This window comes from Pristiophorus japonicus, unplaced genomic scaffold (assembly GCF_044704955.1).
Source record: "Pristiophorus japonicus isolate sPriJap1 unplaced genomic scaffold, sPriJap1.hap1 HAP1_SCAFFOLD_445, whole genome shotgun sequence".
In the NCBI taxonomy this organism is placed as follows: domain Eukaryota; kingdom Metazoa; phylum Chordata; class Chondrichthyes; family Pristiophoridae; genus Pristiophorus; species Pristiophorus japonicus.
Window position 1 is genome coordinate 116910 of NW_027254347.1, and position 27374 is coordinate 144283.

Consider the following 27374-nt stretch of genomic DNA (forward strand, 5'->3'; position numbering starts at 1 on the left):
ATTGTCCCATCAAACACTCCCAGGGCAGGTACAGCACGGGGTTAGGTACAGAGTAAAGCCCTGATAGAGAATTCAAGCTCTGCAGCCTGGCTGCAGTTTTGAGAAAACACAGACCACATTGCATTAAGTCATCAATCAACTTGACGTTTTAGGACCTTTGGTAGCGAACCAATTAAAAGATTAACAGACTATCAATTGAGCCAATAAGGTCAAAGAAGGCGAGTTATTTTCTGTAAATTGAACCAGGTATAAGTACAGCCATTTTGGCCATGTGGTCTCAGAAGGACAAAGGCCTGGCTTAAAGCTAGAAGCTTGTTGCTGCTGCCAGAATAAAGTTACATTAAAACTACAACCGGAGTTCGCATTTCATTGGAAATTAAGAGATCTAACAATTTTGGCATCTCGAACTGGATCGCTGAGGGAAGAAACTGAATTTTGGACATCGGACCTACATACTGAGGTAAGGACTCCTCTTTATAAAAGTCCTCGGTCAAAAGTCTAAATTCGCCTCTCCTTCTACGCGATTCCGACAGCCTCCGGTTTGCGAACCCTCCGGTTGGTAGTCGGCTCGAGGTCCCATAGACGTCTAAACTTCAGCGGTGTGTTAGTTAATTAATCACCGACCTATTGATCGGCTGGAAAGCCTACGACTCGAGACCCCAGTAAAGAAATCAGTATTATGGCAGCAGGAGATAATAGCAAAGAATTGCCTACAACTGTTAAAGGCGGGCGGGCACCACCTGAGGTTTCGCTAGATTTAATTCTCGAACAGTTGAAAGAATACATAGAGCAACAATTCAATTTATCTAAAACCTGTATTAAGATCGAACAAAAGTACGGAACCTCCAAAGGACAATGGTCCTTGGACGAGATTAAAAGGGTCTGGGGTAAAACGACCCGTATGAAAAATAAAGAGCGAACTAGATGGTCCCGAGCGGTTATGGGACAGATCCGAAACTGGAATGAAATTATAATGCGTTCCCAACATGATCGAGAACTGACCAGTACAAAGGACCAATTGCAAGCTGTTTGTGCACAGCTGCAACAGAAAAAACTTGAACTTGAAAAGTTGGAAGCGGAAGTTAAAGATCTTAAAGGTGAAATTAAAGAATGGAAAAAATCATTAGGTCAAGAGACAGTAATAGGAAAAGGAAAATGTATCGGTCAATTCCCAGGGTACCCATGTTTGGATAAATTAAAAGCGCAAACCCGAAGACACGACCGAGGGATAGATACGGATTCTGAATCCTCTGACGATACAGGCTCGGAGGATGAAGAATTAGGGGTGCACTTTGCCCCATTTAAAAAAAGATGAGTTGTCAAATCAGAAGAGACTGCGGATGAGGGCGGAACCAAAAAAACGAGGAAAAGGCTGTATGAAAAATACTTAGTTCATGATCCGGCAGACCCAGAGAAAATTGATAAATGGTCCAAGGAATTGCCCAATCCAAAGAAAGGGGGAGTGAAAACGTGGGACCAATTGGACCGCTTAAGAAATATATATCAACTTCATCCCTGGGACGGAGTGCAAATTTTGACCACAATGGTGCCAAAAACACAGGGAAGAAAATTGCACGACAAGGTAGAAGAAGCTTTGGGGCAGGATGGGCAAGAATTAGATGCAGGGTGGGAGGCGATTAAACACCGGCTGCAAGCCTTCAGTCCAGCTAAGACAGACTGGGGAAAAATTGCAGCCTGCCAACAGAAAGGAACAGAGGAGGTCCTGGAGTATGACGAGTGGTTTAGATGCACGTGGCTAGAACATTCGGGTATGAATAATACGGATGAGGAAATGGATGAACAAGTGTTTGGACCCCTGAAAGCAGCTTTCGTGGCAGGTCGAAAGCCAGAACTGTCCAAAATGCTTACGGACTGGGAAGGTAGAGGAACTACCTTTGCAGCATTGGTGGATCGATGTAACCAATTAGATCGGGATATGGGAGCTAAAGTCCGAGCTGTGCAGGCTGTGGGATGGAAATCCCAGGATTCCGCTAAACAGTCATTAGGAAAATTACCCGGAAAATGTCATTATTGTGGGAAAGAAGGTCAATGGGCCAAGACGTGCAGGGCAAATCAGCAAGGTCGTGGCTGGGGAAGAGGACACAGCCAGGGACATAATTCAGCCAACAAACCAGGCTTGTCACAAGATAACGACCTCATAGAAGCATTTAAGCGACTGACAATACAACAACAGAAGGAGTTACTTGGGATAGCAAAAATTGGTTAGAGCCCACCCTGGCCCCCCTCCTCGCACTAATACAACAGAAGGGAGATGGGCTATATATAACTGTGAGGGTGGGCGATAAGGATGTGGACTGTCTTTTAGACACAGGGGCGGAATTAACATGCTTACCCCTACAATATGGAGACTTTTTGCCGTTGGATGGTAGGGCACGTACAGCCGATGGAGTTGGGGGCCATAAAATGGAAATTAAAAGGACAACACCGGTACTTATCGGGCTGGGTCCACATGAACTAACCACGCCGGTCTGGATAGGCCCAGTAGATCAACCCCTTTTGGGAATGGACGTTCTAATCCAAATAGATTCATCGTTGCATTTCGAGGATGGTCGGGTGACATGGTCAATTAGAACTTTGAAGAAAGAAGAATTGAAGGAACACCCGATATGGGCTAAAGATAAGAACGATTTTGGCCTACTCCAGATGGAGCCTGCGTCATTTACCGGGACCAAGCCTCCATGCACTAAACAGTATCCCATCAGTCCAACTGCCATCGTGGGAATCTTACCGGTTATTCAGCAATTGGAGAAACAAGGGGTGTTTATTAAAACGCATAGCTCCTCCAATAGCCCCGTGTGGCCGGTACAGAAATCTAATGAGACTTGGCGTTTGACTGTCGATTATAGGAAAGCTAACCAGTGTATTGATCAAAAAGCTCCTTTGGTCGCAGATCCCTCCACCATTTTTAATGCCCTCAAACCGGAACATAAATATTTCTCGGTTATAGATATGGCCAACGGATTTTGGTCGGTGCCTCTGGCACCGAAGGTTCGACAGTGGTCTGCTTTCACGGTCCAAGGACAACAGTATACTTGGACCCGGTTACCGCAGGGTTTCCACAACAGCCCTACGGTATTCCACATGGCTTTACAAAGCCATTTGCGAGAATTACCTCCCCTGTCATCCACAGTCATCCAATATGTAGACGATATCCTGCTAGCTTCAAACACGGAAGAACAGCATGAACAAGATTTACGAGCTTTGCTGGATCACCTTCGGCTGAAAGGACATAAAGCCAGCATCGACAAAGCACAAATATCCCAAGAAGAGGTTGTATACCTGGGACAAAAGATTTCACAAGGAAAGAGAGAACTTACCCAGGATAGAACTGCAGCCATTCGGGCCGCTAAAAAACCCACCACTATTCAGGAACTAAGGTCTTTTTTGGGATTGTGTAACTTTAACAGAAATTGGATTGACTCCTTCACACAGCTTGCTCAGACACTGAATGATATTTTAAAGGGGAAACGTGCCTCTAAAGAAGCCATCACCCTCACTAAGGAACAGCAAGAGGCCTTCCTGAGTTTGAAAAAGGCTTTGTGTTCGGCACCGGCTCTGGGAATCCCCGACAGTGGAAAGCCATTTACCCTGTTTATCCATGAGAAAGAAGGATATATGACAGCGATACTGACACAAGAACATGGGGATCGGCAAAGACCTATTGGCTATTATTCAGCAAAACTGGATGCGGTAGCCCTCGGATGGGGAAGTTGCCTAAGGGCCATGGAAGCTACATGTCAAGCGGTAATGATCACTGTGGGTCTAGTCCTCGACCAAAAGCTGATTGTCAAGTGTCCCCACACCATACACGCTTTGCTGTCTATGAATAGAATGTCTCAGGTGACGGCAGCAAGATGGACCCGCTGGACAGCAGATTTGGAAGCTCCTAATCTCCATATCTTCCGGGACAGCCCGGTTAATCCCGCAACTATGCTCCCGATGTCAGAATCGAGGGAGCAAGAGGGGGGAGAATGTGAAGAGCATGACTGCGTGGAGATTTTAAAAGAAACAGAAGAAGCAGCCTTAGCAGCAGAGGAGCCTCTGCACAACCCAGACCTCATCCTGTTTACAGATGGTTCCTCCTTTGTTGACAATGGTACCAGAAAAGCAGGATGGGCAGTTACAACCTTATATGAGGTAGTGGCAAAAGGATGTTTACCCTCAGGAACGTCAGCACAACAGGTCGAGTTACGGGCCCTGTCAGAAGCATGTCGAATAGCAGAAGGACACACAGCTAATGTCTACACAGATTCGTGTTATGCTTTTGGAGTCGCTCATGACTTTGGTCTGTTGTGGCGGAAAAGGGGATTCCTCACTGCTGCTGGTACACCTATCCGAAATGGAAAAGAAGTCCGAGACTTACTAAGATTCTGACGGGACTGGACAGGTTAGATGCAGGAAGAATGTTCCTGATGTTGGGGAAGTCCAGAACCAGGGGACACAGTCTTAGGATAAGGGGCAGGCCATTTAGGACTGAGATGAGGAGAAACTTCTTCACTCAGAGAGTTGTGAACCTGTGGAATTCTCTACCGCAGAGAGTTGTTGATGCCAGTTCATTGGATATATTCAAGAGGGAGTTAGATGTGGCCCTTAAGGCTAAAGGGATCAAGGGGTATGGAGAGAAAGCAGGAAAGGGGTACAGAAGGAATGATCAGCCATGATCTTATTGAATGGTGGTGCAGGCTCGAATGGCCTACTCCTGCACCTATTTTCTATGTTTCTATGTCTAATCAAGGTTCGATACAGGTTTAGCATAACTTCACTACTTTTCAATTCTATCCCTCTAGAAATAAACCCTAGTTCTTGGTTTGTTTTTATCATGACCTCACTAAGCAAGGTCAGGATCTCTTATCGGGACATGGCAGGAAAGTGGAGTTGAGGTCGAAGATCAGCCATGATCCTATTGAATGGCGGAGCAGGCTCGAGGGGCCGTATGCCTACTCCTGCTCCTATTTCTTATGTTCTTACCAAAATCCTTGTGTTTGGGGCTGCGTTTCCAGTCAGCGGGTAGGGTCGCGATGCTCTCCAGGCAGGGTCCTGTCCTGTCCTTATCCAAGTTCTTCTTGTTAGCGAAAAGCTGGTTATTGGTGGTCTGTTCGGGCGGATGACATCGGCAAAAGTCAACTCGCGGAGCATTGTTGTACAAAATTCCCAACTACACACACCCGCTAGATGCAGGGAGGGTGTTTCCCCCGGGCTGGGGAGTCTAGAACCAGGGGTCACACAGTCTCAGGATAAGGGGTCGGCCATTTAGGACTGAGATGAGGAGAAATTTCTTCACCCAGAGGGTGGTGAATCTTTGGAATTGTCTGCCCCAGAGGACTGTGGAGGCTCAGTTGTTGAGTATATTCAAGGCTGATATCCATAGATTTTTGAATGTGAAAAAGACCCATTGATCCCTACTCTCTGTTTTCTATCTGTTGACCAATCCTTTATCCATGCTAATACCTTGCCCCCAACTCCATCTTGCTTCACAACCTTTTCAAATGTCTTTTGGAAATCCAAATATACTACATCCACTGGGTTCCCTTTTATCTACCCTACTCATTACATCCTCAAAAAACTCTTAACAAATTTTGCAGACAAATTGTTTGAGTTGGGATGAGATGAATTGAGATGGGTTGGGATGAATCGGGTTAAGATGGGATGGGTTGGGATGAGATGAGCGTAGAGGGTTAGGTGAGCTAGGCTGGGATGTTAGGCTAGGCTGAGATAAGTTGGAATGAGGTAGGAGGGAATGGGATGTGCTAGGATAAGAAGGTTTTGACCGAGTAGGGTTGGAATGAGATGAATTGCGATGCGATGGGTCCGGATGAAGGAAAAGTGTCAGTAGTCCATTTGATCTCATCCTTGCTGAATTTGAACGCCCCTTATTCTATGACCTCTGCCCCCTGAGCATTTCTGTGGGACAACCGCTAATGGTGAGGAGAAGGATATACTTGCTTTGGAGGCTGTTCAGAGAAGGTTCACTCGGTTGATTCCGGGGATGAGGGGGTTGACTTATGAGGAAAGGTTGAGGAGGTTGGGCCTCTACTCATTGGAATTCAGAAGAATGAGAGGTGATCTTATCGAAATGTATAAGATTATGAGGGGGCTTGACAAGGTGGATGCAGAGAGGATGTTTCTACTGATGGGGGAGATAGAACTAGGGGGCATGGTCTTAGAATAAGGGGCTGCCTATTTAAAACAGAGGTGAGGAGAAATTTCTTCTCTCAGAGGGTTGTAAATCTGTGGGATTCACTGCCTCAGAGAGCTGTGGAGGCTGGGACATTGAATAAATTTAGGACAGAAATAGACAGTTTCTTAACCGATAAGGGGATAAGGGGGCGGGCAGGGAAGTGGAGCTGAGTCCATGATCGGATCAGCCACGATCGTATTGAATGGTGGAGCAGGCTCGAGGGGCCGAATGGCCGACTCCTGTTCCTGTTTCTTATGTTCTTATGTTAAGGAGGATCTTGAACCTCAAGCAGAGCGATGAGATAATGATGTCTCCCACATCGGTCGCCTCGCCCAGTGCTGGGTTCGGAGTCGAATTGGAAGGGTTCTTGGAAGTAGAAGGAACTCCCAGCATACCCTCCCCCCCCACCCACCCGCCTCATGTCAGAGGAGGTGAGAGGGTCAGACAGCAAGGTCACGGGGGGGCGGTGGGGGGGGGGGGGGGGGTGGAACTTGGAAAAGGCCACTTTTGTCAACAGTTGGGTTTCCAAGCACAAGGCATCTGTAACCCAGGCTTGTAAGAAATGGCTTGAGGTCAAAAAGTCTCTTCCGATTGGTGTTCCCCACCCCTAAAGAGAGAATAAAAGACCTGGAAGGCGTTTCAGGGCAGATGGTGAAGATAAGAGCTGTTCGTGCTACCAGCCTATCTGCCCGATCGGGACTAGTACCAGCTCCTTGTCATGGTCGTACGTCTATCCTGATTGTGTGCTGTGTTCGACCTCCCGCTCCCGTAATAAAATGCCAAATAACTCCGAAGACCCTTTGGGTAATCTGTGGGTGACCTGTGATCCTAAATCTTATAGGGTCAGCTGACCCAGGTTCCAGGTCTGGTCAGGTAAGCATCATCATCGAAGGCAGTCTCACGGAATCGAGGAAGACTTGCTTCCACTCTTAACATGAGTTCTTCGGTGACTGAACAGTCCAATACGAGAGCCACAGTCCCTGTCACAGGTGGGACAGACAGTGGTTGAGGGAAGGGGAGGGTGGGACTGGTTTGCCGCATGCTCCTTCCGCTGCCTGCGCTTGCTTTCTGCACGCTCTCGGCGACGAGACTCAAGGTGCTCAGCGCCCTCCCGGATGCTCTTCCTCCACTTAGGGCAGACTGGTCTTTGGGCCAGGGACTCCCAGGTGTCGGTGGGGATGTTGCACTTTATCAGGGAGGCTTCCCATATCTCGGGAGCCTCCTATCAACAAGAGCAGGCATTGACGACGAGATCCAACACCGCCTCCAGTGCGCCAATGCAGCCTTCGGCCGCCTGAGGAATAGAGTGTTTGAAGACCAGGCCCTCAAATCTACCACCAAGCTCATGGTCTACAGGGCTGTAGTGATACCCGCCCTCCTGTATGGCTCAGAGACATGGACCATGTACAGTAGACACCTCAAGTCGCTGGAGAAATACCACCAACGATGCCTCCACAAGATCCTACAAATCCCCTGGGAGGACAGACGCACCAACGTTAGCGTCCTCGACCAGGCCAACATCCCCAGCATCGAAGCACTGACCACACTCGACCAGCTCCGCTGGGCGGGCCACATTGTCCGCATGCCCAACACGAGACTCCCAAAGCAAGCACTCGACTCAGGTGAGCATACTTTGGCCAACTGACGGAACGGAACACCTTGGCACTCGCCCACCCAAACATGGAGAGAACGTCCAATCGGGATCCACGGATTCTGGCACCCATCCCCCCCCCCCCCTCCCCCAACCCCTGCCCACCCAGGTACCAATTTAAAACTCGTGCCCGTTGTGGGTGGTAGAGCAGAAAGAGGCCTTACCTTGATGGAGCTGAGCCTGTCGTGGTTGTTGGGGGGAGGCGGGAGGCTAGGCCCACACTGGGACAACGTGTGGTAGCTCGGGTTGGCATAATAGTGGACGTAACTGTGCGGCACATCTGGGGAAAGAAGGTCAACAAGGGTCAAGGTCACGGGAAGAAAGGCAGAAGGAAACAGTACAGTACCATAGTACCGTCCCTCCGACAGTGCGCCGCTCCCTCAGTACTGCCCCTCCAACAGTGCGGCGCTCCCTCAGTACTGCCCCTCCATCAGTGCAGCGCTCCCTCAGTACTGCCCCTCCGACAGTACGGCGCTCCCTCAGTACTGACCCAGTGCGGCGCTCCCTCAGTATTTCCCCTCCGACAGTGCTGCACTCCCTCAGTATTGCCCCTCCGACAGTGCGGCGCTCCCTCAGCAGTGCCCCTTCGACAGTGCGGTGCTCCCTCAGTACCGCCCCTCCGACAGTGCGGCGCTCCCTCAGTACCGCCCCTCCGACAGTGCGGCCCTCCCTCAGTACTGCCTCTCCAACAGTGCGGCGCTCCCTCAGTACCGCCCCTCCGACAGTGCGGCACTCCCTCAGTACTGCCTCTCCGACAGTGCGGCACTCCCTCAGTACCGCCCCTCCGACAGTGCGGCACTCCCTCAGTACTGCCTCTCCGACAGTGCGGCACTCCCTCAGTACCGCCCCTCCGACACTGCAACACTCCCTCAGTACTGCCCCTCCGACAGTGCAGCGCTCCCTCAGCACTGCCCCTCCGACAGTGCGGCACTCCCTCAGCACTGCCCCTCCGACAGTGTGGCACTCCCTCAGCACTGCCCCTCCGACAGTGCGGCACTCCCTCAGTACTGCCCCTCCGACAGTGCGGCACTCCCTCAGCACTGCCCCTCCGACAGTGCGGCACTCCCTCAGCACTGCACAGGGAGTGTCGGCCTGGATTATGGGCTCGAGTCTCTGGAGTGGGACTCGAACCCACGACCTTCTGACACGGAGGCGAGAGAGAGAGAGCTGCCCACTGAGCCACGGCTGAAAGCCAAATCAGCGAATTGAGCCCAAACCGGGGATGGAACCAGCATTGTGCGGCTGGGTAGAGGGGCATTCACCCACTGACACAGCCAGCCAATCCACAGATACATTCACAGGGCATAAACTCTGTGAAATTCAACCAACTCCGCCTCAAGGTTGTCTACAGATTCGTGCCTTTCTCAGTTCTGGTTGCCACACAGCCCTCATGAGAGTGGTGGGGAGACGGTTACTGTCGGATCTATCACAGCTCCGAGGAACACAGGAGCAGGAGGAGGCCATTCAACCCCTCGAGCCTGTTCCGCCATTCAATGAGAGCATGGCTGATCTATGACCCAACTCCATTTACCCGCTGTAATGTATATAGTACCTGCCCTGGGAGTGTTTGATGGGACAGTGTAGAGGGAGCTTTACTCTGTATCTAACCCCGTGCTGTACCTGCCCTGGGAGTGTTTGATGGGACAGCGTAGAGGGAGCTTTACTCTGTATCTAACCCCGTGCTGTACCTGCCCTGGGAGTGTTTGATGAGGACAGTGTAGAGGGAACTTTACTCTGTATCTAACCCCGTGCAGTACCTGCCCTGGGAGTGTTTGATGGGACAGTGTAGAGGGAGCTTTACTCTGTATCTAACCCCCTGTACCTGCCCTGGGAGTGTTTGATGGGGACAGTGTAGAGGGAGCTTTACTCTGTATCTAACCCCGTGTACCTGCCCTGGGAGTGTTTGATGGGGACGGTGTAGAGGGAGGTTACTCTGTATCTAACCCCCTGTACCTGCCCTGGGAGTGTTTGATGGGACAGTGTAGAGGGAGCTTTACTCTGTATCTAACCCCGTGCTGTACCTGCCCTGGGAGTGTTTGATGGGACAGTGTAGAGGGAGCTTTACTCTGTATCTAACCCCGTGCTGTACCTGCCCTGGGAGTGTTTGATGGGGACGGTGTAGAGGGAAGTTACTCTGTATCTAACCCCCTGTACCTGCCCTGGGAGTGTTTGATGGGGACGGTGTAGAGGGAAGTTACTCTGTATGTGGTCCTGGGAGTCATGTGCCACCAATACCGCGAGCGTGTGCCTATCTGACACCGCGATGCCCAGCCCCACCGATGCCCCGTGCCGGGTCTGGCCTGGTGTCCCCTCACCTGGCACAGCGTACTCCCCGCTCATCATGCCCACGGCGGGCGTGTAGGACACGGCGGGGATCCGGTTGCTCTTGCTCCTGTACTTGTAGCGGAAGCAGATGAAGAGAACGAGCAGGATGACCACGGCTGCCAGCAGTACGATGATCCCGATGATCGCCCCCAGTGAGCCCCCCTCCGCCGGGGCGGCCGGGACCATCCCGGTGGATTCGTTCTCTGGAACGGCGGAGAGGAAATCGGCGTGAATAAGAACATCAGAAATAGGAGCAGGAGTCGGCCATTCGGCCCCTCGAGCCTGCTCCACCATTTAATACCATCATGGCTGATCCGATCATGGACTCAGCTCCACTTCCCTGCCCGCCCCCTTATCCCTTATCGGTTAAGAAACTCTCTATTTCTGTCTTAAATATATTCAATGTCCCAGCTTCTACAGCTGAGGCAGCGAATTCCATAGATTTACAACCCTCTGAGAGAAAAAATTCCTCCTCATCTCAGTTTTAAATGGGCGGCCCCTTATTCTAAGACCATGCCCCCTAGTTCTAGTCTCCCCCATCAGTGGAAACATCCTCTCTGCATCCACCTTGTCAAGCCCCCTCATAATCTTATACGTTTCGATAAGATCACCTCTTATTCTTCTGAACTCCAATGAGTAGAGGCCCAACCTCCTCAACCTTTCCTCATAAGTCAACCCCCTCATCCCCGGAATCAACCGAGTGAACTTTCTCTGAACTGCCTCCAAAGCAAGTATATCCTTTCGTAAATATGGAAACCAAAACTGAACGCAGTACTCCAGGTGTGGCCTCACCAATACCCTGTATAACTGGAGCAAGACTTCCCTGCTTTTATACTCCATCCCCTTTGAATAAAGCGGGATTGCCGGCCTCGGACGCATCCCGCGATGCCCCATTAGTACACAGCGCTGTAAATTAACCATTTCACAACCACAGGACGTTCCAAAGCGCTTTAAATTACACTCTGTGTGTAGGCTTCTGAAGTCACAGTGGCTCGAATTGCACTTTGCAAAGTCACTCGGAACTTGGGACTGGCCAGTTCCAATTGCACATTCCCAAGAAACGTCTGGGCGTGGCCTCTCCTCCAAAGGAACCAATTAGGTCATGTGACCATGGAGCGTGTTTTTCTAGAGCAAATCACTCCACCCATAAAAAAAAAGTTGGGCAACTTTGAGGTGACTGGGAGGGCGAGAGGATGTGGGAGCAGTCGGGTTGTGACACCAAAATTTGGCGCCGTCCTTATAAGCTCACAATTACTCCAGAACTTAAAAACAAGTCTAAATTGTGGAGGCCATTCGGCCCCTCAAGTCATCTGATAGATCATGGCTGATCTGTATCTTAACTCCATCTACCCGCCTTGGTTCCGTAACCCTCAATACCCTCGCAACAATGAACAATCTCAGTTTTGAGAGCTCCAATTGACCTCCGGCCTCAACAGCTTTTTGGGGAAGAGAGTTCCAGGTTCCCACGGCCCTTTGTGTGAAGAAGTGCTCCCTGACATCACCCCTGAACGGCCGGGCTCTGATTTTAAGGTGAGGCCCCCTTGTTATGGACTCCCCCCACCAGAGGCAACAGTTTCTCTCTCTATCTACTCCTTTAATCATCTTAAACACCTCGATTAGATCACCCCTTAATTATGTCGGATATACGGCACAGAAACAGGCCATTGGGCCCAACCAGTCCGTGCCGGAGTTTATGCTCCACTCGAGCCTCCTCCCGTCTTTCCTCATCTAACTCTATCAGCATAACCCTCTATTCCCTTCTCCCTCGTATGCTTGTCTCATCATCCTCATAGGCAGTCCCTCGGAGTCGAGGAAGACTTGCTTCCACTCTAAAAGTGAGTCCTTAGGTGGCTGAACAGTCCAATACGAGAGCCACAGTCCCTGTCACAGGTGGGACACACAGTGGTTGAGGGAAGGGGAGGGTGGGACTGGTTTGCCGCACGCTCCTTCCGCTGCCTGCGCTTGGTTTCTGCACGCTCTCGGCGACGAGACTCGAGGTGCTCAGCGCCCTCCCGGATACACTTCCTCCACTTAGAGCGGACTGGTCTTTGGGCCCAGGGCCTCCCAGGTGTCGGTGGGGATGTTGCATTTTTATCAGGGAGGCTTTGAGAGTGTCCTTGAAATGTTTCCTCTGCCCACCTTGTGCTCGCTTGCCGTGAAGGAGTTCCGAGTAGAGCGCTTGCCTAGCCTAAATACATCGATACTATTCGCCTCAACCCTTCCCTGTGGCAGCGAGTTCCACATTCTCACCACTCTCTGGGTAAAGAAGTTTCTCCTGAATTCCCCATTGGGTTTCTGATTGACGATCTAATATTGATGGCCTCTAGTTATGCCCTTCCCCACAAGTGGAAACACTCTCTCTGTATGCACTCGATCAAAACCTTGCATCATTTTAAAAACCTCTATTAGCTCACCCCTCAGCCTTCTTTTTGCAAGAGAAAAGAGACCCAGCCTGTTCATCCTTTCCTCATACGTATACCCTCGCATTTCAGGTATCATCCTTGTAAATCTTCTCTGCTCCCTCTCTCAGTGCTACAGCCACTTTTTCAGTACAGGCACTGTTTTAATGTAGGAAAGGCAGCAGCCAATTTGCTCACAGCAAGATCCCATAAACACCAATCAGGTGAATGATCCCGATAATCTTTATTTTTGACGATGTTTGCTAAGGTTTAAATATTGGCCCCAGGACACCCGGGGAGAACTCCCCCTGCTCTTCTTCCAATAGTGGCCCCGGGATCTTTTACATCCACCCGAGGGGGCAGACGGGGCCTCGGTTTAATGTCTCATCCTGAAAGACGGCACCTCCGACAGTGCGGCACTCCCTCAGTACTGCTCCTCCGACAGTGTGGCGCTCCCTCAGTACTGCCCCTCCGACAGTGCGGCGCTCCCTCAGTACTGCTCCTCCGACAGTGCGGCGCTCCCTCAGTACAGCCCCTCCGACAGTGCGGCGCTCCCTCAGTACTGCTCCTCCGACAGTGCGGCGCTCCCTCAGTACAGCCCCTCCGACAGTGCGGCGCTCCCTCAGTACAGCCCCTCCGACAGTGCGGCGCTCCCTCAGCACTGCCCCTCCGACAGTGCGGCACTCCCTCAGTACTGCCCCTCCGACAGCGCAGTGCGGCGCTCCCTCAGTACTGCCCCTCCGACAGTGCGGCGCTCCCTCAGTACTGCCCCTCCAACAGTGCGGCGCTCCCTCAGTACTGCCCCTCCAACAGTGCGGCTCTCCCTCAGTACTGCCCCTCCGACAGTGTGGCGCTCCCTCAGTACCGCCTCTCCGAGAGTGCGGCGCTCCCTCAGTACTCCCCCTCCGACAGTGCGGCGCTCCCTCAGTACTGCCCCTCCAACAGTGCGGCGCTCCCTCAGTACCGCCTCTCTGACAGTGCAGCTCTCCCTCAGTACTGCCCCTCCGAGAGTGTGGCGCTACCTCAGTACTCCCCCTCCGACAGTGCGGCGCTCCCTCAGTACTGCCCCTCCGAAAGTGCGGCGCTCCCTCAGTACAGCCCCTCCGACAGTGCGGCGCTCCCTCAGTACCGCCCCTCCGACAGTGCGGCGCTCCCTCAGTTCCGCCCCCCGACAGTGCGGCGGTCCCTCAGTACTGCCCCTCCGACAGTGCGGCGCTCCCTCAGTACTGCCCCTACGACAGTGCAGCGCTCCCTCAGTACTGCCCCTCCGACAGTGCGGTGCTCCCTCAGTACTGCCACTCCGACAGTGCAGCGCTCCCTCAGTACTGCCACTCCGACAGTGCAGCGCTCCCTCAGTACTGCCCCTCCGACAGTGCGGCGCTCCCTCAGTACTGCCCCTCCGACAGTGTGGCACTCCCTCAGTACTGCCCCTCCGACAGTGCAGCGCTCCCTCAGTACTGCCCCTCCGACAGTGCGGTGCTCCCTCAGTACTGCCCCTCCGACAGTGCGGTGCTCCCTCAGTACTGCTCCTCCGACCGTGCGGTGCGCCCTCTGTACTGGCACTGGGAGTGTGGGCCTGGGTTTTGGGCTCGGGGCTCTGGAGCGGGACGCGAACCCACGACCTTTTGACTGAGAGGCGAGAGAGAGAGAGCTGCCCACTGATGGTGGTTTGGCGATGCGGATGGGGCAGGGGAATGGGATGATCCTGAAATAATGACCCTGTAGCTTACCCGGGCAACTTCCGGTCATGTGATCGCAGGTGGCGTTGTTGGGGCAGTCACATGGCAGCAGGCAGTTGTGGCCGTAGGTCTTGCTGGGACACTCTGTGAAATGTGGAGAAGAGGTGGTTTCGCATTAACAGTGGGCTGGATGATGTGAGGCACTTAGTCTTCCTGCATCTAACCTGTCCAATCCCGTCAGAATTTTATATGTTTCTATGAGATCCCCTCCCATTCTTCTAACTTCCAGTGAATATAAGCCCAGTCGATCCAGTCTTTCTTCATATGTCAGTCCTGCCATTCTGGGAATCAGTCTGGTGAACCTTCGCTGCACTCCCTCAATAGCAATGTCCTTCCTCAGATTAGGAGACCAAAACTGAACACAGTGCAAGGCCCTGTACAACTGCAGTAAGACCTCCCTACTCCGATACTCAAATCCCCTCGCTATGAAGGCCAACATACCATTTGCCTTCTTCACCGCCTGCTGTACCTGCATGCCCACTTTCAATGACTGATGTACCATGACACCCAGGTCTGGTTGCACCTCCCCTTTTCCTAATCTGCCGCCATTCAGATAATATTCTGCCTTCCTGTTTTTGCCTCCAAAGTGGATAACCTCACATTTATCCACATTATACTGCATCTGCCATGCATTTGCCCACTCGCCTAACCTGTCCAAGTCACCCTGCAGCCTCTTAGCGTCCTCCTCACAGCTCACACTGCCACCCAGCTTAGTGTCATCTGCAAACTTGGAGATATTACATTCAATTCCTTCGTCTAAATCATTAATGTATATTGTAGGCAGCTCACCATCACCATCATCATCACAGGCAGTCCCTTAGAATCTAGTCCTAAAGTGAGTCCTTAGGTGGCTGAACAGTCCAATACGAGAGACACAGACCCTGACACAGGTGGGACAGACATTTTTCGGGGGAAGGGGTGGGTGGGACTGGTCTGTCGCACGCACTGACCTCTTCACGCTCGCGGCGTTGAGATTGGAAGAGCTCAGCGCCCTCCCGGAGACACGTTCTCCACCGAGGGCGGTCTTTGGCCAGGGACTCCCAGATGTCAGTGATGATGTGACACTTTATCACCACCGCCTGGTCAAGGGGCGATTAGGGACGGGCAATAAATGCTGGGCCTTGCCGGCGAGGCCCACATCCCAGGGACGAGTAGAAAAAAACCCAAACTTACGTAGTTCACAGTGTGTCCCCACGTAACCACGGCGACAGAGGAACCGCCCTGTCAGGTAATCACAGTCCGCTTGGTTCTGGCACAGACATGGGGGGTCGCAATTTCTCCTGTACACTCCCGGCACGCAGACTGCAAACGAAACAGGACACGGAGTACAGCAGCGAACTAGCCCAGGGAGGCCCGTCGTCCTCTTGAAAGACAACTTCCGTGGACGAGGGCTGTCTTCGCTACTCTTGCCGCGTACTGCGCGCGTGGCTGTGAATTGCACCTGAAGGTGGGCAGAGGAAACGTTACAAGGGACCACCCTCAAAGCCTCCCTGATAAAGTGCAACATCCCCACCGACACCTGGGAGTCCCCGGGCCCAAAGACCAGTCCGCCCTAAGTGGAGGAAGTGCATCCGGGAGGGCGCTGAGCACCTCGTGTCTCGTCGCCGAGAGCGTGCAGAAACCAAGCGCAGGCAGCGGAAGGAGCGTGCGGCAAACCAGTCCCACCCTCCCCTTCCCTCAACCACTGTCTGTCCCACCTGTGACAGGGACTGTGGCTCTCGGATTGGACTTTTCAGCCACCTAAGAACTCATTTTAAGAGTGGAAGCAAGTCTTCCTCGATTCCGAGGGATTGCCTATGATGATGATGATGAATTGTGCACTCCCCGATTTCCATCACTCCATCATTAGCCTTCCGCACCGCCTATTCCCAGCTCCGTAACATCGCCCGTCTCCACCCCTTGCCTCAGCTCATCCGCTGCTGAAGCCCTCATCCGTGCCTCTTGTTACCTCCAGACTTGACTATTCCAACACACTCCTGGCCGGCCTCCCACATTCTACCCGACGTAAACCAGAGGTGATCCAAAACTCGGCTGCCCCCGTGTCCTAACTCGCACCGAGTCCCGCTCACCCATCACCCCCTGTGCTCGCTGCCCCCGTGTCCTAACTCGCACCAAGTCCCACTCACCCATCACCCCCTGTGCTCGCTGCCCCCGTGTCCTAACTCGCACCGAGTCCCACTCACCCATCACCCCCTGTGCTCACTGACCCCGTGTCCTAACTCGCACCGAGTCCCACTCACCCATCACCCTCTGTGCTCACTGCCCCCGTGTCCTAACTCGCACCGAGTCCCGCTCACCCATCACCCCCTGTGCTCACTGCCCCCGTGTCCTAACTCGCACCAAGTCCCGCTCACCCATCACCCCCTGTGCTCGCTGCCCCCGTGTCCTAACTCGCACCGAGTCCCGCTCACCCATCACCCCCTGTGCTTGCCGACTTACACTGGCTCCCGGTTAAGCAACACCTCGATTTTAAAATTCTCAGCCTCGTGTTCAAATCCCTCCCTATCTCTGTAATCTCCTCCAGCCCCACAACCCCCGAGATCTCTGCGCTCCTCTAATTCTGCCCACTTGACCATCCCTGATTATAATCGCTCCACCATCGGTGGCCGTGCCTTCAGCTGCCTGGGCCCCAAGCTCTGGAACTCCCTCCCGAAACCTCGCCACCTCTCTCTCCTCCTTTAAGACGCTCCTTAAAACCGACCTCTTTGACCCAGCTTTTGGTCGCCTGTCCCTAATATCTCCTTATGTGGCCTGGTGTCAATTTTTGTCTGATAATCGCCCCTGTGAAGCGCCTTAGGATGTTTTATTACGTTTTTGGACGTGTAGTGTATTTAGATTTTCAAACGGCTTTTGACAAGGTCCCACACAAGAGATTAGTGTGCAAAATTAAAGCACATGGTATTGGGGTTAACGTACTGACATGGATAGAGAACTGGTTGGCAGACAGGAAGCAGAGAGTCGGGATAAACGGGTCCTTTTCAGAATGGCAGGCAGTGACTAGTGAGCTACCACAGGGTTCAGTGCTGGGACCCTAGCTATTTACAATATACATTAATAATTTAGATGAAGGAATTGACTGTAATATCTCCAAGTTTGCAGATGACACTAAGCTGGGTGGCGGTGTGAGCTGTGAGGAGGATGCTAAGAGGCTGCAGGGTGACTTGGACAGGTTAGGTGAGTGGGCAAATGTATGGCAGATGCAGTATAATGTGGATAAATGTGAGGTTATCCACTTTGGAGGCAATAACAGGAAGAGAGTACATTATCTGACTGGTGACAGATTAGGAAAAGGGGAGGTGCAACGAGACCTGGGTGTCGTGGTACATCAGTCATTGAAGGTAGACATGCAGGTACAGCAGGCGGTGAAGAAGGCAAATGGCATGTTGGCCTTCATAGCGAGAGAATTTGAGTAGAGGAGCAGGGAGGTCTTACTGCAGTTGTACAGAACCTTGGTGAGGCCACACCTGGAATATTGTGTACAGTTTTGGTCTCCTAATCTGAGGAAGGACATTCTTGCTATTGAGGGAGTGCAGCGAAGGTTCACCAGACTGATTCCCGGGATGGCAGGACTGACATATGAGGAGAGACTCGATCGACTGGGCCTGTATTCACTGGAGTTTAGAAGAATGAGAGGGGATCTCATAGAAACATATAAAATTCTGACGGGATTGGACAGGTTAGATGCAGGAAGAATGTTCCCGATGTTGGGGAAGTCCAGAACCAGGGGTCACAGTCTAAGGATAAGGGGTAAGCCATTTAGGACCGAGTATGGAGAAACTTCTTCACCCAGAGAGTGGTGAACCTGTGGAATTCTCTACCACAGAAAGTTGTTGAGGCCAATTCACTAAATATATTCAAAAGGGAGTTAGATGTGGCCCTTACGGCTAAAGGGATCAGGGATATGGAGAGAAAGCAGGAATGGGGTAGTGAGAGAATGATCAGCCATGATCTTATTGAATGGTGGTGCAGGCTCGAAGGGCCGAATGGCCTACTGCTGCCCCTATTTTCTATGTTTCTATGTTAAAGGCACTATATAAATACAGAATGTTGCTGTTTCTAACCCAAAAAATGTAAGGCTAATAGTCTCACATTATAGTCTCTGTTGGTGAACTCTGACAACAACAACTTGCATTTATATAGCGCCTTTAACGTAGTAAAACGTCTCAAGACGCTTCACAGGAACGTAAGTAGGCACAAATCTGTCACCGAGCCAAATAAAGAGACTGTGAGAGTTTAGAGGCCTGAGGGGGTACATAGACAGAAAGAAAGAAAGACTTGCATTGATATAGCGCCTTTCACAGCCACCGGACGTCCCAAAGCACATCACAGCCAATGAAGTACTTTTTTGATGTACAGCCGGTGTTGTAATGTGAGAAATGCCAATTTGTGCACAGCAAGCTCCCACACACAGCAATATGATAATGACCCGGATCATCTGTTTTAGTGATGTTGGTTGAGGGATAATATTGGCCCCAGGACACCGGGGAGAAATCCCCCTGCCCTTCTTCCAATAGAGGCCCCGGGATCTTTTGCGTTCACCCGATAGGGCAGACGGGGCCTTGGCAATTTGACCCCCCCCCCCACCCCACCTCCCTGCTCTTTCTCCATAGCCTTGCAAATTTCTGCTTTTCAAGTATTTATTTCCGTTTGAAAGTCCCGATTGAATCTGCTCCCACCGCCCTTTCAGGCAGCGCGTTCCCGATCACAACAACTCGCTGCGTCAAAACACATTCTCCCCATCTCCCCCTCTGGTTCCATCGCCGATTATCGTCAATCTGTGTCCCCCTGGTTATCCACCCTCCTGCCCCCGGGAACAGTCTCTCCTGATTTACTCCTCAAAACCCCTCGTGATAGTGAACCCCTCGATTAAATCTCCCCTTAATCTTGTGTTCTCTAAGGAGGGCACGGCACCATAGTAGTTATGTTACTGGACCAGTAATCCAGAGCCTGGACTAATGATCTGGAGAACCGCGTTCAAATCCCACCAGGGCAGCTGGGGAATTTAAATTCGGTTCATTAAATAAATTTGGAACTAAAAAAACTAGTGTCATTAATGGTACCCATTGACATTCGGATTGTTGTAAAAACCCATCCCATCATCATAGGCAGTCCCTCGGAATCGAGGAAGACTTGCTTCCACTCTTAAAATGAGTTCTTAGGTGGCTGAACAGTCCAATACGAGAGCCACAGTCCCTGTCACAGGTGGGACAGACAGTGGTTGAGGGAAGGGGAGGGTGGGACAGGTTTGCCGCACGCTCCTTCCGCTGCCTGCGCTTGGTTTCTGCACGCTCTCGGCGACAAGACTCGAGGTGCTCAGCACCCTCCCGGATGCACTTCCTCCACTTCGGGCGGACTGGTCTTTGGGCCAGGGACTCCCAGGTGTCGGTGGGGATGTTGCACTTTATCAGGGAGGCTTTGAGGGTATCCCTGTAACGTTTCCTCTGCCCGCCTTTGGCTCGTTTGCCATGAAGGAGTTCCGAGTCGAGCGCTTGCTTTGGGAGTTTCGTGTCGGGGGCATGCGGACCATGTGGCCCTGCCCAGCGGAGCTGGTCGAGTGTGGTCAGTGCTTCGATGCTGGGGATGTTGGCCTGGTCGAGGACGCTAACGTTGGTGCGTCTGTCCTCCCAGGGGATTTGCAGGATCTTGCGGAGACATCGTTGGTGGTATTTCTCCAGCGACTTGAGGTGTCTACTGTACATGGTCCATGTCTCTGAGCCATACAGGAGGGCGGGTATTGAGCCATACAAGAGCTCTGTAGACCATGAGCTTGGTGGCAGTTTCTGGTTCACTGATGTCCTTTCAGGAAGGAAATCTGCCGCCCTTACCCGGTCTGGCTGTATAGGTGACTCCAGACGCACAGCAATGTGGTTGATGCTTAACTCCTGTCTGAAATGGCCCAGCAAGACACTCAAGTTGTATCTCAGTGGTTCGAGAGCGTACCATCACCTCCACGTTCCTCTCCGAGTCACACACCATCCCGACTGGGAAATATATCGGCCGTTCCTTCATCGTCGCTGGGTCACAATCCTGGAACTCCCTCCCTAACAGCACTGTGGGAGCACCTTCACCACACGGACTGCAGCGGTTCAAGAAGGGGGCTCACCACCACCTTCTCAAGGGGCAATTAGGGATGGGCAATAAATGCCAGCCTTACCAGTGATGCCCACATCCCAGGAACGAATAAATAATTTTTAAAAAGAGGACAACTCCAGGGTCTTTTTTGAGTTTTTTTTGAGGAGTCATTTTTAGAAATATGGAAAGATAGAAATTTACAGCGCAGAAGGAGGCCATTTCGGCCCATTGTGTCCGCCCCGGCCGACAAAGAGCCGCACGGCCCTCGGTCAGCAGCCCTGAAGGTTACATATAAACCCATGAACAATGACGGAAAGGCAAAGAGCACCCGGCCCAACCAGTCCACCTCACACAACTGCGACACCCCTTACACTGAAAAATTCTACACTCCACCCCAACCGGAGCCATGGGATCTCCTGGGAGAGGCAAAAACCAGATAAAAACCCAGGCCAATTTAGGGAGAAAAAAATCTGGGAAAATTCATCTCCGACCCATCCAGGCGATCGACACTAGTCCAGGAGATCACCCTGGCCGTATTCGATTCCCTGCAGTACTTACCATTATATCTGCTCCATCCAACAAAAGGTCGTCCAGCCTAATCCCAATTACCAGCTCTAGGTCTGTAACCCTGCAGGTTACTGCACTTTAACCATCCAACCATCTCTTAAAAGTGGTGAGGGTTTCTGCATCCACCACTCTTCCAGGCAGCGAGTTCCAGATCCCCACAACCCTCTGCGTGAAGAAGCCCCCCCTCAAATCCCCTCAAAACCTTCCGCCAACCACCTTAAAACTATAGCCCCTCATAATTGACCCCTCCACCAAGGGGAATAGGCCCTTACTATCCACTTTGTCCAGGCCCCACAATATTTTGTACACCTCAATGAGATCTCCTCTCAGCCTCCTCTGTTCCAATGAAAACAAACCCAGCCTATCCAATCTGTCCTCATAAGTAAGATTCTCCATTCCAGGCAGCATCCTAGTAAACCTCCTCTGCATCATCATCAGAGGCAGTCCCTCGGAATCGAGGAAGACTTGCTCCCACTCTTAACATGAGTCCTTAGGTGGCTGAACAGTCCAATACGAGAGCCACAGTCCCTGTCACAGGTGGGACAGACAGTGGTTGAGGGAAGGGGAGGGTGGGACTGGTTTGCCGCACGCTCCTTCCGCTGCCTGTGCTTGGTTTCTGCACGCTCTCGGCGACGAGACTCGAGGTGCTCAGCGCCCTCCCGGATGCACTTCCTCCCCTTAGGGCGGACTGGTCTTTGGCCGGGTACTCCCAGGTGTCGGTGGGGATGTTGCACTTTATCAGGGAGGCTTTGAGGGTGGTCCCTGTAACGTTTCCTCTGCCCACCTTTGGCTCGCTTGCCGTGAAGGAGTTCCGAGTAGAGCGCTTGCTTTGGGAGTCTCGTGTCTGGCATGTGGACTGTAAAGTCCTGACCCTGCCGTACAGACTTACACGAGGTTCATGCTGAAGTCAAGGTCACTCAGGATCTGCACCTTTATTTCACAGCTCTTGAATGCCTCACTTGCCTGAGGCCTGCCTTTATATACCTGTGTGGGACAGGTGTGCAGTGTCTCCTGCAAGTGCACCCCTGATGGTTAGGTATGCTAGTGGTTACAGGTCATATCCAGTTACAGTCTTGTATAGCATGGTAAGATACAGTTATAAACAGTGGTGTGAGATACATGACATCAGCCTCCCCCAAGGTCTTATTGTCTTTATATATTCAGTATCTCAGGTGGTCTACGCTCTCGCGTGGAGCGTCTGAGTTGTGGTTCAGTTGTTTGCCTTGGTGCCTGTTTATCTTTCGGTGTGATTGTTGGTATCTCGCCTGGGCTGTCTATTGAGACTGCCCTTTCCTCAGGTTGTTCCCTCTGTCTGTCCACCAGGTGTGGTGTGAGTTCCACATTGTAGTCTGCCTCTGGTTCTGCAGTATTGTTGGTAAATCTACTTTTGACTTGGTCGACATGCCTCCGGCAGGTTTGGACATTGTCCATTTGTACCACCAGTAGCCTGTTTCCTTCCTTGCCTGTTACTGTCCCTGCAAGCCATTTGGGACCCCTGCCATAGTTTAGCACAAACACTTTGTCCACTATCTCATTCCACCTCCCTCTCGAATTTCTGTCATGGTACTCAGTTAGCTTACGGCGCTTTGCCTCAACAATTTCATGCATGTCTGGGAGGATTAACGAGAGCCTAGTCTTTAAGGTCCGTTTCATCAATAGTTGCGCGGGGGGAACCCCAGTCAGTGAGTGCGGACGAGATCTGTATGCCAGCAGCAGTCGCGACAGGCGACCCTGCAGCGTGGGACCTTGGATTTTAAGCATGCCTTGTTTAATGATCTGCACTGCTCTCTCCGCCTGGCCGTTGGAGGCCGGCTTGAACGGTGCCGTTTTAACGTAATTTATGCCGTGGTCAATTATAAGATCTTGGAATTCTGCGACAGGCGACCCTGCAGCGTGGGAACTTGGATTTTAAGCATGCCTTGTTTAATGATCTGCACTGCTCTCTCCGCCTGGCCGTTGGAGGCCGGCTTGAACGGTGCCGTTTTAACGTAATTTATGCCGTGGTCAATTATAAGATCTTGGAATTCTGCGCTGGTGAAGCACGGACCATTATCACTGACCAATATGTCAGGGATTCCGTGCATTGCAAACATGGTTCTAAGGCTCTCTACAGTGGTGGAGGTTGTGCTCGAGTTTAAAATGGTGCATTCGATCCACTTTGAAAATGCATCTACAACTACGAGGAACATTTTGCCCATGAATGGGCCCGCATAGTCTACGTGCACCCGCGACCACGGTTTGGTGGGCCAGGGGCTCAGGGGGGCCTCCCTGGAGGCATTGCTGAGTTGGGCACAAATGGTGCACCTTCGGACGCAGAGCTCCAAGTCTGCGTCAATACCAGGCCACCAGACGTAGGATCTGGCTATGGCCTTCATGAGGACGATCCCTGGGTGCTCACAGTGGAGCTCCCGGACAAACGCCTCTCTGCCTCGCAGAGGCATAACTACTCGGTGCCCCACATCAGGCAGTCTGCTTGTAGTGAGAGTTCATACATGCGCCTATGGAAAGGTTTGATCTCCTCGGGGCAGGCATCGCGAGCCTCTGCCCAGTCACCGGTTAAAACACATCTTTTTATTAAGGATAACGTGGGGTCGCTGGCCGTCCAGGCTCTGATTTGGCGAGCCGTCATGGGCAAACCTGTGGACTCAAAGGCATTGATTGCCATGACTATCTCACATTCCTGTTCGTCAGACCCTTCCGTGGTCGCCAGGGGTAGCCTAATGAGCGCAGACGACCTAAGGCAGACGACCAAGAGGCAAGACGTTCACCAAGCTCGACCTTACTTCGGCCTACATGACGCAGGAGCTGGAGGAGTCTTCGAAGGGCCTCACCTGCATCAACACGCACAAGGGACTGTTCATCTACAACAGATGCCCATTTGGAATTCGGTCGGCTGCAGCGATCTTCCAGACAAACATGGAGAGCCGACTCAAGTCGGTACCACGCACAGTGGTTTTTCAGGACGACATATTGGTCACGGGTCGGGACACCGTCGAGCACCTACAAAACCTGGAGGAGGTCCTCCAGCGACTGGATCGCGTAGGGCTGCGGCTGAAGAGGTCGAAATGCGTCTTCATGGCAACAGAAGTGGAGTTTTTGGGGAGAAAGATCGCGGCGGACGGCATTCGGCCCACAGACGCCAAGACAGAGGCTATCAGGAACGCGCCCAGGCCACAGAACGTCACGGAGCTGCGGTCGTTCCTGGGACTCCTCAACTATTTTGGTAACTTCCTACCGGGGTTAAGCACCCTCTTATTGTGTTATTGTGTAAAGGTGAGAACTGGGTATGGGGAAAAAAAACAAGTAATTGCTTTTGAGAAAGCCAGAAACATTTTATGCTCCAACAAGCTGCTTGTATTGTATAACCCGTGTAAAAGACTTGTGCTAGCATGTGATGCATTGTCGTACGGAGTCGGGTGTGTATTACAACAAGCTAACGTGTGGGGAAGTTGCAACCTGTCGCCTGTGCCTCCAGGAGCTTGTCTAAGGCCGAGAGGGCCTACAGCATGATTGAGAAAGAGGCATTAGCGTGTGTGTTCGGGGTAAAGAAAATGCATCAGGACCTGTTTGGCCTCAAATTTGAGCTGGAAACCGATCACAAGCCCCTCACATCCCTGTTCACTGAAAACAAGGGGATAAATACTAATGCCTCAGCCCGCATACAAAGGTGGGCACTCGCGCTATCAGCTTATAACTATACCATCCGCCACAGGCCAGGCACCGAGAACTGTGCGGATGCTCTCAGTCGGCTACCATTGCCCACCACTGGGGTGGAAATGGCGCAGCCTGCAAACTTGTTGATGGTGGCGCAGCCCGCAGACTTGTTGATGGTCATGGAAGCGTTTGAAAATGATAAATCACCTGTCACGGCCCGCCAGATTAGGACTTGGACCAGCCAAGATCCTCTGCTGTCCCGAGTAAAAAACTGTGTACTGCATGGGAGCTGGGCCAGCATCCCCGTTGAAATGCAAGAGCTAATCAAGTCGTTCCAGTGGTGAAAGGACGAGCTGTCCATTCAGGCAGACTGCCTGTTGTGGGGCAACCGCGTAGTGCTACCAAAAAAGGGCAGGGAGACGTTCATCTCGGATCTCCACAGCACACACCCGGGTATAGTAATGATGAAAGCGATAGCCAGATCCCACGTGTGGTGGCCGGTATCGACTCTGACTTAGAGTCCTGTGTACGGCAATGCAGCGTGTGTGCTCAGTTGAGCAACGCGCCCAGAGAGGCACCACTAAGTTTGTGGTCCTGGCCCTCCAGACCATGTTCGAGGATCCATGTTGACTATGTGGGCCCGTTTCTAGGTAAAATGTTCCTGGTGGTGGTGGATGCTTTTTCAAAATGGATTGAATGTGAAATAATGTCGGGAAGCACTGCCACCGCCACCATTGAAAGCCTGAGGGCCATGTTTGCCACCCACGGCCTGCCTGACATACTGGTCAGTGACAACGGGCCATGTTTCACCAGTGCCGAATTTAAAGAATTCATGACCCGCAATGGGATCAAACATGTCACCTCGGCCCTGTTTAAACCAGCCTCCAATGGGCAGGCAGAGCGGGCAGTACAAACCATCAAACAGAGCCTCAAACAAGTCACAGAAGGCTCACTCCAAACCCGCCTGTCCCGAGTACTGCTCAGCTACCGCACGAGACCCCACTCGCTCACAGGGGTGCCCCCGGCTGAGCTACTCATGAAAAGGACACTTAAAACCAGACTCTCGCTGGTTCACCCCAACCTGCATGATCAGGTAGAGAGCAGGCGGCAGCAACAAAATGTAAACGATGGTCGCGCCACTGTGTCACAGGAAATTGATCTGAATGACCCTGTGTATGTGCTAAACTATGGACATAGTCCCAAGTGGATCGCAGGCATGGTGATAGCTAAAGAAGGGAGTCGGGGGTTTGTAGTCAAACTAGACAATGGACAAATTTGCAGAAAGCACCTGGACCAAACGAGGCTGCGGTTCACAGACTGCCCTGAACAACCCACAGCACACACCACCTTTCTCGAGCCCACAACACACACCCAAAGGATCAACGACACTGGACCAGGAAATCGAACCCATCACGCCCAACAGCCCAGCAAGGCCAGGCTCACCCAGCAGCCCTGCAGGGCCAACAACACGCCAGCCCAGCGAGGGCACAGCCAACATACCAGAACAGACATTTGTACCGAGGTGGTCCACCAGGGAAAGAAAGGCTCCCGACCGCCTCACCTTGTAAATAGTTTTCACTTTGACTTTGGGGGGCGGAGTGATGTTGTGTATCTGTAAAGCATGCACTCCCATATTCCGCCACCAGGGAGCGCATCCCCTGAAGTCCCAAGGGATCCCAGCATCCCTTGGGAGCACTGTATATAAGCCGGCCCCTAAGGCCTGTTCCTCACTCTGGAGTGTCTCAATAAAGACTGAGGTCACTGTTACTTTAACCTCCCTGTGTGCAGCCTCATCTGTGTTAGGAACACAATAACCTCCAGTGAATCCCATCTGTGATTCTGAGCCCTGTGGATAGAACGATACCGCACAGGAGGATCCCATTGGGCCCACGGAGCCCGTGCTGTGCCGGCTCTGTGACAGAGCGATCCAATCAGTCCCACTCCCCCCTGCTCTTTCCCCACAGCCCGGCACATTTCCCCCCTTCCAGTATTTACCCAATTCCCCCGTTTGAACGTCCCCGATTGAATCTGCTCCCACCGCCCTTTCAGGCAGCGCGTTCCCGATCACAACAACTCGCTGCGTCAAAACACATTCTCCCCATCTCCCCCTCTGGTTCCATCGCCGATTATCGTCAATCTGTGTCCCTCTGGTTACCCACCCTCCTGCCCCCGGGAACAGTTTCCCCTGATTTACTCCTCAAAACCCCTCGTGATAGTGAACCCCTCGATTAAATCTCCCCCTTAACCTTCTCTGCTCCGAGGAGAACAACCCCAGCTTCTCCAGTCTCTCCCCGTCACTGAAGGCCCTCATCCCCTGGGACCATTCTGGTCAATCTCCTCCCCACCCTCCCCCGGGGCCTTCACATCCTCCCTAAAGTGCGGGGCCTAGAATTGGCCACAATACTCCAGCTGGGGTCTAAGCAGAGATTTATAACCAGGTTTAGCGAGAGCTCCTGGTGCGCAGAGATGATGAGAAGTGGGCGGGACACTCTCGGAGGCACTCACGTTGCGGGCAGTCGTGTCCGGCCCAGCCCAGCTCGCACTGACACGTCCTGTCGTACGGGCTGCAGCTCCCATTGTTCGCACAGCGGCTCGCTCCCGAACACCGCCGGCCAAACTGTCCCAGCGTGAACACCGCACGGGGGAAAGCGGGGTCAGAGCTTCCCCGGCACGGGGGCGGGGGGCGAGGGAGGGTAAGTGGGGTGAGAGAGGGAAAGGGAGGTTAGAGCTTCCCAGGAGGGAGGGGAAGGGAGGAGGAGGGGGTGGGG

General features: G+C 52.4%; 1 protein-coding gene across 1 annotated transcript in view; it reads right to left on the minus strand.

Moving 5' to 3' along the window:
- LOC139251815 (multiple epidermal growth factor-like domains protein 10) overlaps positions 1–27374 on the minus strand; it is a gene marked incomplete at its 5' end in the record, with an annotated part of 196648 nt that overhangs the window by 8767 nt on the left and 160507 nt on the right. The window contains 4 exons of the mRNA XM_070873307.1: positions 4990–5113; positions 8015–8130; positions 10166–10378; positions 14305–14397. Coding sequence (XP_070729408.1) covers positions 4990–5113; positions 8015–8130; positions 10166–10378; positions 14305–14397 — 546 coding nt within the window. The remainder of the gene's footprint in view (positions 1–4989; positions 5114–8014; positions 8131–10165; positions 10379–14304; positions 14398–27374) is intronic.